The following is a 10,563-nucleotide window of genomic DNA, read 5'->3' on the forward strand; positions in this document are numbered from 1 at the left end:
GTAACACTTTATTTTAAGGTGTCCTTGTTACACATGTTACATGTACTTACTATTATAATAACAATAAATTATGCATAATTACCTGGAAGTAACCCGAATCCAAACCGTAATTCTAACCCTAACCTTATAGTAAGTATATGTAGTTAATTAATATTACTAAGTACTTAAATGTATAATTACACTGCAACAAGGACACCTTAAAATAAAGTGTAACCATTTTTATATTGCATTTTCATTCATTATTTGTTTATTTGTTCATTTTTATTACAGGAAAATATAAAATACAAAACATCTGTTTATCTACTATATTTTATTTTTTATTTTAAACTATATAATGTGTATATGTATGTTCAATTATTTATTTAATTTAAATAAAATAAATAAAATGAGAGAATTGTACATAGTTTAGGTAGATCTCTATTCTTTTCTCCACTGTAGTTGTGGCAGCACTTGTGCTATCTCTGTCTGTTGAACTGAGTACTCAGCACCAGTAGACATAAACATCCTCCTGTGAAGAGAGCGAGACTCACAGAGAGAGGGAGACAGCTGTTGTAATGTATACACACAGACCCATTAGAACCTCGAGCTGTTGTGTCTGCTGATGGATTGCACTTCATTTGGATCTCTGATTTAAACAAGTAACACATAATCCAAACCTCTGATTTGACTTTTTTTCCCACATCATGCTCTCTGTCTCTCTCTCCGTCGGTCTCTCACACACGTCTTGTTCCTCTGAAGGGCAGCGCTGGGGGACTCTCATTTGATGACAAGGCTGAACATGCACTTGTGCAATTGGCGGTTACGTGAGTGTGTGTTTGTGTGTGGCAGACACACTCGGGACTCCCACTCTTCAGGATTCTTCCTTTTAATTCCTTAATTGGATTAATGTCGCTCTGAGCCTGGAATCAGGCGATTAGTATGCACATGACCCGATTTCCTTAAGCGCTCACACAAGAGTCACTCTCTCTCATTCAGCCGCGTTTCGCGCCACGGACGTAAATAAACACACATTCCCATTGGGGATCCGCCTGACAAGACAGCATCATCCTTTATAGCTCACTGTATTCCCGCCGTAATGACTCTGCCGCTGGTTTTTCACAGCGACTGGGCTTCCCCAGGTTCAGCGCGCCACCCCACACACGCCGTTTGGACTTTTTTTTGGCAGCTATGTTTCTTTTTAGACCTCCCACCATCCTTTCCTTTCCTCCAATCCCTCTGTTCATGTATCAACAGCGTTTCATTTCTGCAGTTTGGTTTATTAGAGGTGGTGGAAGGAGGGGGAAGTTGGTAGGATGGGCGCAGGCAATAATTTCAGTCTTTGCAGCTGACGCTCGGCCCACGGCGCGCTCGAGACGGAGGAAAAGAGAGAGCAAAAAGTCAATAAAGCAAAGCAAACAAGCGGAAACGTTTTATTAAAGGGAAGTTGGCGGAGGGCATAGAGGAGAGGAGGAGCGAGGGCTTTATATGCCGTTCAGTACAGTGGGGGTAGTGCAAACCAGACTTCTGACTTGTGGTGTAAAGTCTGGTCCACTTTGCTGCATATTTTGGCCAAAACGCTGAATTCAGTTTGCTTTTGTCTGAATTTGACATTTAGATGGCAATCCGGTGATTTGTTCTTCCTCTCAAGCTCTCATAATATTAACCTGGTGCCTTGTAAACACTGTTTTGTTTCCCTCAGACTGAACCTGTGCACCGCACTTGTATTGCTGTTGCTGTGAGTTTCATTAGTGCTTTATAGTTTTGTGTTCAGCAGGCGGTCAGTGTCAGCGGTCTGCGGGTGTGCTGTCCGAGGCAGAGACTACTGGGCTACATGCTGACCAGTTGAATCATGCCGGAGGTTTTAGGTTCACGTATGGTGATGGTCTTAAACCAGGCCCGAGTGGATCTGGTTTCCCTTTCTTTCTGCTTTCATTAATTTTCATTAAATGAATCATAGATCTAATATTTATATTTTCCCAAGTCTCCAGGAGTTCAGGGCAGAATGAGTGGCTGCTGTGGTTTTCTGATGTTTCCGTATAATGCTGTGTTAATCTCGACAAATTTACAAAAAACTTATGTTTTTGTCGACAAGATAAATAATTGCATCAATTTTAATTAAAATATGTAGATTTTTTCTGACAAAGTATAATTTAATTGGTGCGGTCAAATTATTAATCGCGATTAATCGCATCCAAAATAAAAGTTTTTGTTTACATAATATATGTGTGTGTACTGTGTATATTTATTATGCATATATAAATACACACACATGCATGTATATTTCAGAAAAATAAGTTTTGTTTATATATTAAATATTTCTATATAATATAAATTATATGAATATAAATATATACATGTAAAAACGTAAATATTTTCAAAATGTATACTGTATGTGTGTATTTATATAATAAATATAAACAGTACACACATATTATGCACACAAAAACTTTTATTTTGGATGCGATTAATCACGATTAATCATTTGACAGCACTAAATTTAATATAAAATGTTTAAATATTTAGTTTAATTTACTTTTCAACTTAATTATTTTTGTTGTTATAAAATGTTAATATTGTCAACAAAATTACAGTCAAATTATAGTTAAAGAAACGTTTGTTTGTCAAGATGAAAATGTCGATTTTAATTAAAATTTGTTAAAATATGGGGTGGAAATGCAAAATTATTATTTTTTTAAATTATTTTTTATAACTAGATATAAATGTATATATATAAATTGTTTAAATATTACATTTTCTTTTCAACTAAATTTTTGTGTTTTTTTAAAGCACAATGTTAATCTTGTCAACAAAATTACTGTAAAAATATATTTTTGTAAACAAAAATGTGCATCGATTTTAATTGAAATATACAGTTTGTGAAAATATAAGGTGAAAACGCAAGATATTTTTTGAAGAAAAAAAATCTAGTTTAAATTCATAACTAAATATTTAAATATTTTTCTCATCAATTTTTTTTTATTAGATGCCGTTTTAGAGTAAAATTGACTATAATTAATAAATGTGACATGTTGAAATATTGAATTATTCTATGACTAAAACAAAAACATATACATTATGACAAAGACAAAAACACACGTAGAAAAATTAACACAGTCTTATATTTTTGACTGGAAAAGACCCTTTTAAAGTGGTGGATTTTGCCAGATTTGAGGTGAACACACCCATAAAGCATTGGCAAATAGTGATTACAGTGCTCTCGGAGAACACAGGCCTTTCATTTCGGTAGTAAAGCCCGTGGGAAGGTGGTGGGGACATTTGGGAGGAGAAGACGGCTGTAATGTGCTGGGAATTCTGTAGCTTCGATTATACCGTTTCATGTAGCGGGAAACTGTTCCTAGACCAGCGCAAAAAGCCTGCTTTCTTTCATCCTGAGGCGAGTGAGTGGGTGAGAGGAGACAAAGTGTCTTGACGGCTGTGATCCCAGCATCCACCCCGGCACCAGCGGCCTAACGTCTTTCCAGACCTGTAATTCCGCTGGTCTTTTCCTGCTTTCTTGACTTTTTTCCCCCCCTGCTTGCTGTCGTTTCTGCCTGGGGCTTGAGCTGTGGCCTGGTGCTCTGTTTATCTTGTGAGAGCAGTCATTTAGTAATTTCACACCCATAAACGTCTTCCTTAACCTCATCCCTCTCACCCACGTTAATTAACTTTTATCAGTTTAGGAAATGAAACCGCACTCGCCTTCACCTCGCTGTTTAATTGGTGGTGTTGGTTGTTTTAGAGGACATGAGGGCAGAGTCTTTGTCAGGGGAGACACACAGGAAACCACAGCGGTATGCGCTGAAACTAACATCACGTGTGGTGTTTTTTTCATCTGCACAGAATTCACTGTTGTTGATCTTGTTAATGTTATGCAGACATCGTCTTAAGCGCAAATCGTTCTATTAAATTCTATGTTTAATAGGCTGATTTGATGATTCTATATGCTGCATCGCACCACAAGCGAATTGTCTCCGGTGAGCTGCCTTATCTTTAAATTACATTGTCTAAAGTTTATTAAAGCCGTGCCTCTGTAGCATATAGGTTAATCAAGCTTATTGGAGCGTTGCAAATTCGCTTTGTTTCTTTCGCTGCTGAGAAAAACAGAAGATGTGTGAGGAAATATAATGACCTTTCCATTGGTTTGTATGTATTGTGCATGTGTAATGGATTTGATTTAACCCTTGTTGGCTTGAATGTATAAAGTCTTGCACATTTTCCTTCAGGGATGAATAAAGTTGTATCTCTTTGATGCTCTTCGATCCAGGGTTTCCTCATTATCATTCCATCACCTTCTTTTTCACTCTCTCTTTTGTGTGCGTCTGCGTTTTGGGTGATGTAGGTCAGTGGTTCTCAACATGGTTTTGCTTCAGGACTCAGATCAAGTCCATTTTAAAAGTCTGTTGTTTTCTACACTAACTGTGGTTTGTTGCAGCATTTAGCATTATTTTGTCAGACAGAAACCCATCTTTGGGTGTCATGTGGTAATCATTATTTGGATGAGAGTGTATTAAAGCCTGTTTCTTGTTCTCCTTTGTAGGTCTTGTCGCAAAGTGAGTGAGTGCGTGTGTGTGTGTGTGTGTGAGAGAGAGAGAGAGAAAGAGGCTACAGCAGACAGATCACAGGGACTTCATTAACTGTGTATTAGAACAGACTGCACACTTATGTTCCAAAACTCTCTCTCTCTTTCATTTTAGCGTCTCATACCCCTATTTTTGTGTCTCTCTCTCTGTCTCTCTCTCTCTCATTAACTTTTATTCTTGATAATTCATTTAGTCTTTCCCCACAATTGCACTCTATTTCTGTCTAATTTAGTTAGAACGATTATTTTTGGCTGAATGTTAGAATTTTGTACATTTATCAAATCTTCATGAATTGTCTCTTTATAATGGCTGCACTGTAATTGTGGAGGACAACTTTATAATTTTCAATAATTCAATTCAATAATACTGTCATTTTGAGAATTGGTCTTATTTTGTACCATTTGTAATTTTGTCCTGCAGGCAGTGGACTGATAGGGAACTCCTCTGCCTCCTTCATGGGAACGTTTCTGGCCAGCAGTCTGGGCTCTCCTCCCTCACACCCCAGCGGACCCCCATCATCCCCGTCTTCTCCACCCTATCGCTCTGGACCTCACTCCACAGCCCCGTCACAGATCTGGTTCCCACACTCACATGAAGGTGATCTATCTATCCGTCTGTCTGTCTGTTCTATCTGTCATTCTGTTGATAATTTTATCTAATTGTATCTATAGTTCTAAGTATCCTTCTATCTATTATGTCCATCTGTCTGTTATGTCTATTGTTCTGTCTATCTATCGATCTATCATTCTATCTGCATCTGTAGTTCTTTCCATGTATTGTTCTTTATCTATCTATCTATTTATCTATCTATCTATCTATCTATCTATCTGTCTGTCTGTCTGTCTTTTTCTCCATTGTTCTGTCTGCGGTATCTGTAGAAATACCCAGCATGCTTTCTAATACAGACAAAAGGACAATTTACAGTATGTTTGAGAGTCAGTGTGCTGTGCTATATTAGAGTACAGGCTTCTTCATTTCTGTTTTTTTATGTATATGATCTTGAACGTGTTTTCCCCTTGCAAGCACTCAGTCTGCTTATATTTTAATTTAGACTGTCCATAATGCGCAATATGTTCTTTTGAATGTATATAGCTCTTTATATAAATGTTTATGCCTCGAGTGTGTGTGTAAGCATAGCATGTATTTGTGTTAACATGCGCACATGGCTGTTCTTTTTAAATAGTATGCACAGCTGAGCACTTGCTATTGGTATTTTCACAGATCCGTGTACAACCGCGTACAAGTGTATGTGTGTGTGTGTATCGGTGCGGGTTAACTGCTCTGTATCTGCGGAGCTCTTGGCAGCTGGCAGAATGGAACAGTAATTGTGGTTGGCAGCGAACACAGTGGTGTTACTGCTGGCACCCAGCGCTACTGTAACTGAATGACTGAACAAATCTGTGCGTGCGAGACGGAACGAGAGAGTTAGAGGGAGAGGGGGAAAAAATACGGCGCCGTAGCCGACCTAGCGCATATTCTGCTGTGCACGGAGCTTTATATAAACCATCAATAACCTTACAACAATAACAATAATCATAACTATAATGATGATGCTTCTGGTTACCACCATAAAAATAATAATAATAATAAAACTAATAACAATAATATTAATAACAGAATGTGTCTATAATGATGCAAACGGCCCCATCGTGATGATAAGAGCTCATTATCTGAATCAGTCTTTAATTGTGCTTAGCCCCTCGAAGCAGCTGATTGGATAGCTCCGTTTCCCCCCCAGCCGTGTCCCTGCGCTCCTTCCTTCATTTGCATAAAAAGCATGTCATCAAAACGAGCCATGCAATTACCAGCCCCGTTCCCCTGGAGATGGTCCAGCTACCGATGATGTGACGCCCCACCTGACCCATTAGGCCAAGGGGGTGAAGGGGGGGAGGACAGGAGAGAAACTCGTTAGTTGATTGGATGTAGCGGGATCTCCTGTGTGGTCTGGGAAATTGTTAATTAATATTCATTAACTTTATGAGGATGGTGCTGTAATGTCTGTTGGCAATTTAGTAAATTACCTTAAAAGCAAAAAATTAAAAAATAAAGGCGAGGAAATGCATTTTGAGCATCATTGTGATGGGATTTTATGGGGAAGTTGGGCTATGGTCGTCTGGTCACCTGACTGCCAAGAGACGTTGCAATGAGGCTCAACATTAGAGGCTCCTATTTTTGGGGGTTGATGTGGGGTTTCCTCAGCCAGACCCAGGGGTCTCGTGACCCTCACGGTTAAACCCAACAGCAACGGTCTACTTCCTGCTCAGACAACTGACAGTCACACAGGGGGTGTGCATCTGTGTGGGTACGTGAATGCGGTTTTAACTGAGAGATGCTGAGGGTTAGAAGCATCACCACAGGGAGGTGCTGGCTTCCGGACTCTGCTAAGCATATGTGTGTGTGTGTGTCCTCTCTGCCTTTTGGCCCCTCGGCTCCTCTTTTGGCTATGAACAGTTTGTGGTCAGGCACCGCTTTTCAGTGCCTCCTTTATCTTCCCCGGTCAGGTGTGTGTGTGTGTGTGTGCGTGTGTGTAAATGTGTATCTGAGAAAGTTTGTGTTTGTAGTCATATCATAAAAATAAGCCAACGATGAGACATGCTGGCTCAACCTAACTGATAACCAGATAACTAAACGCCCAACCGCCCCATGGCAGACAGATCAGCCAAAGGTGTGTGTTTTCCATACAAAAAAAACACAAGATATGGAGTGGACTCAAACCATTATACTCAAAATATTCAAAACGTGCTTTTTTCTTCCATGGAACACAATTAGAGTTATTTACAATGCATCTTCTATGCAAAGTATATATAATAACTGTCAAACTCCAGAAAGGATATAGAAACACCATAAAAGTGGCTGACGTCTATAATAGCTTATGGCAAATAGACTGACATTTAAGTCATTACACAATGATAATCTTCCCCTTTCAGTGTTATGGAAGTAGTGACAAATCTATTTTCCCATATTTTAACGTACATCCAAGTGTAATGGAAAAAAATGTTGGGCAGGGACTTGCTTCTGTCCATTGGTTGGATAACGGTTAAGATATTTTAATTAACATTTTTGAGGTAAAAAAAAGAGAAAGCAACACATGCATGGATAAATCGTTCACAATTAGATAAATATGTATTTTAATTTTAATTTCATGCCAGTTTTGAGTGCTGTGACTGAATCGAATCAGTGAGTTGAATTCGAGAACCGAATCCAGTTTCCATGTCACTGAATCATTTCAAAAAGAGAATTTTTCTCATTTTACAAACTAAATAACAATTCAAAGATCTGACACAAATTAACGATTCATTTGCATTCTGTCTGTCATGAACTCTCAAGATTTTCAGTGAATAATTACTTAATTTTTGGTTTTATTTACACTCAAAGCTATTGTATGATTTCAAAAGATATAGAATAAAGCCCAGGAGTTATATTAATCACTTTTATGATACTTTCATGGTGATTTTTGTGATTTTGTAACTTGACAGCCCCATTTACATTCATTATTCTGAAAATAGTTTAATAGTTTCATTTAAATAAACAAATTTAGTTGACTAACTTTCAACATTTTTTTATTTATTTAAATGTAGCTCAAATAAATTGTTTGCAACCAGTTGCCTTAAAAAAAATTTAGTCTCATTTTTTTTAGTGTGGAAGAAAGAAACTCATACAGGTTTAGGTTTCATACAGGTCATGACATGAGGATGAGTAAATTTTGGGGATGAGTAGTCCCTTTAATTATAAGCATGCTTGTCAGAGTGAATTTAGAATTAAGATTTTAAATGGTGCTATTTTTAACCTTTTCCATAAATGCTTTCCTGTAACACTAAAGTGAGGCTGTGTGTGTACACACATCACTATCAAGTTAAAAGCAACCTGGACACCTGTTTTCCCATCTGTGTGAGCCCTCTGAGAAACATCAGGTTGTGATTGTGCCTGACCAGAGGATGCTTGTGTTTAATCTATCCCTCTCTCTTTCACACACACTCGCACACAATTGTGCCCTCTAAATCCTCTAAACAAGTGTTGTGAGAGGCATTAACCGCACAGCTGAGTGCTTCGCTGGGTGTTAATGTAAAACGCCTGGAGCAGGTAGAAGTGAAGTCAGAACAGCAAAAGCTCTAAGATTTAATATTTTGAGTGCGTGTAAGTGTGTTAGGTAGGTCTGCGCAGTACGTTTGTGCGAGAAAGAAAAGGAGAGCGAGGGAGTTGGCTCAAAGCAACAGAGAGGGGATCACCTTTGAAGTCCCAGCTGGTGGAGGAAGCCAGGCTTGGCACGTTGCATGCAGTGACTGTGAATATGTGTGTGTGTGTGTGGACTGTGTTTAGCCTGGGAAAAGACATGGAGACAGTTTGTATATTTCATAATAAATGAGAGTGTAAGAGGAAAATAATTGGTTACAGTAGCTCATGTACACCCGCTCAAATATATGTTCTCCCCCACACACACACACACACACTCTGTCCAAATGATTGTTTTTAAGGACTGAATCCAGGAAGCCCCAATCGGCATGCTGCCAGCTGGCCAAACTCCAGTGTCGGGCGCCCAGCCAACACACAGATCTGCCACCCGAGACTCTCTCTCTCTCTCTCTTTTTCATACATACTCTCTTTCTCTCTGTCTCATTGTCCATCTTTCTTTTATCTCTCACTCATTCAATACCTGAGTTCTTTCTCATGTACTGAACCACTCTTCCTCCACATCAATGCTTCGATAACCCATCATCTCTCATTATCTTTTTTTTCCATCTCCTTTCCTATATATATATATATATATATATACAGTATATATATATATATAACTCATTCAATACCTGAGTTCTTTCTCCTTGATGTTCTGAACCACTCTTCCTCTACATTTATGTTTTTCTCGTTCCTTTCTCTTTTTTCCACTTTATCCACTCCTCTTCCCTTTTAAAACTTTTTTTCCATAATTTGTTGCTTTGAGGTTGTAACATCTTCTCTTACTATTGATTATCGATAGCCCATCATCTCTCATTTTCTTTTTTCCACCTCCTTTTCTTTAATTCTTTTACGCTCTCTCATATATATATATATATATATATATGACATGACCCTGGACCACAAAACCAGTCATAAGTAGAACGGGAAAATTTGTAGCAATAGCCAAAAATACACTGTATGGGTCAAAATGATTAACTTTTCTTTTATACCAAAAATCATTAGGATATTAAGTAAAGATCATGTTCCATTAAGATATTTTGTAAATTTCCTACCGTAAATATATCAAAACTTAATTTTTGATTAGTAATATGCATTGCTAAGGACTTAATTTGGACAACCTTAAAGGTGATTTTCTCAATATTTAGATTTTTTTTTGCAGCCTCAGATTCCAGATTTTTCAAATAGTTGTATCTCGGCCAAATATTATCCTATCCTAACAAACCATACATCAATGGAAAGCTTATTTATTCAGCTTTCAGAAGATGCATAAAACGCAATTTCAATTAATTGACCCTATGACTGGTTGTGTGCTCCTGGGTCATATATATATATATATATATATATATATGCTAATAGTTACTGCCACTTGACATTGCGTTGGTTTCATACTGATTACTTTGTCTTTTCGTCATGACTTACTTCGTTTAAAAGTAGACATGTTAAGCTTTCTATAGATATATCTCTCATGTGTGTGTGTCAAATATTCACTAAGTTTCAGTTCATTTTAGTGACGCGTTTCAAACAGATATGCGCGGAGAATGAGACGGCTAAAGGCACACCCTGTATATTTTCTTTATTTTGCAAAAGCACAATGTTTTTTGATATTGTGAGTGTACACAAATAAAAGTAGACCCTTTACAGATTTAAATGCTGTATTACTCTTATATGTACGGTCAAGTATGAAGGAGCATTTTAGTTCTTTTCGCTGTCATCATTCAAATCTGCAAAAAGTTCCGCTGCCGGAACTGTCGACCCCAGGAGGTTAATTGTGATGATTTTGGCTCACATTTAACAAAAACCCACCAATTCACTATCTCAACAAATTAGAATA

The 10,563-nt window shown here is 37.8% G+C and overlaps 1 protein-coding gene across 1 annotated transcript in view; it reads left to right on the top strand.

The window, feature by feature from the left end:
• The window catches only part of bahcc1b (BAH domain and coiled-coil containing 1b), a 105,436-nt gene that overhangs the window by 46,274 nt on the left and 48,599 nt on the right, over positions 1–10,563 (top strand). The window contains exon 3 of the mRNA XM_016572279.1: positions 4,980–5,156. Within this exon, the coding sequence (XP_016427765.1) occupies positions 4,980–5,156 (177 nt within the window). The remainder of the gene's footprint in view (positions 1–4,979; positions 5,157–10,563) is intronic.

The sequence above is a fragment of the Sinocyclocheilus rhinocerous genome, unplaced genomic scaffold, assembly GCF_001515625.1.
Source record: "Sinocyclocheilus rhinocerous isolate Xijiao unplaced genomic scaffold, SAMN03320098_v1.1 scaffold140, whole genome shotgun sequence".
Taxonomy (NCBI): domain Eukaryota; kingdom Metazoa; phylum Chordata; class Actinopteri; order Cypriniformes; family Cyprinidae; genus Sinocyclocheilus; species Sinocyclocheilus rhinocerous.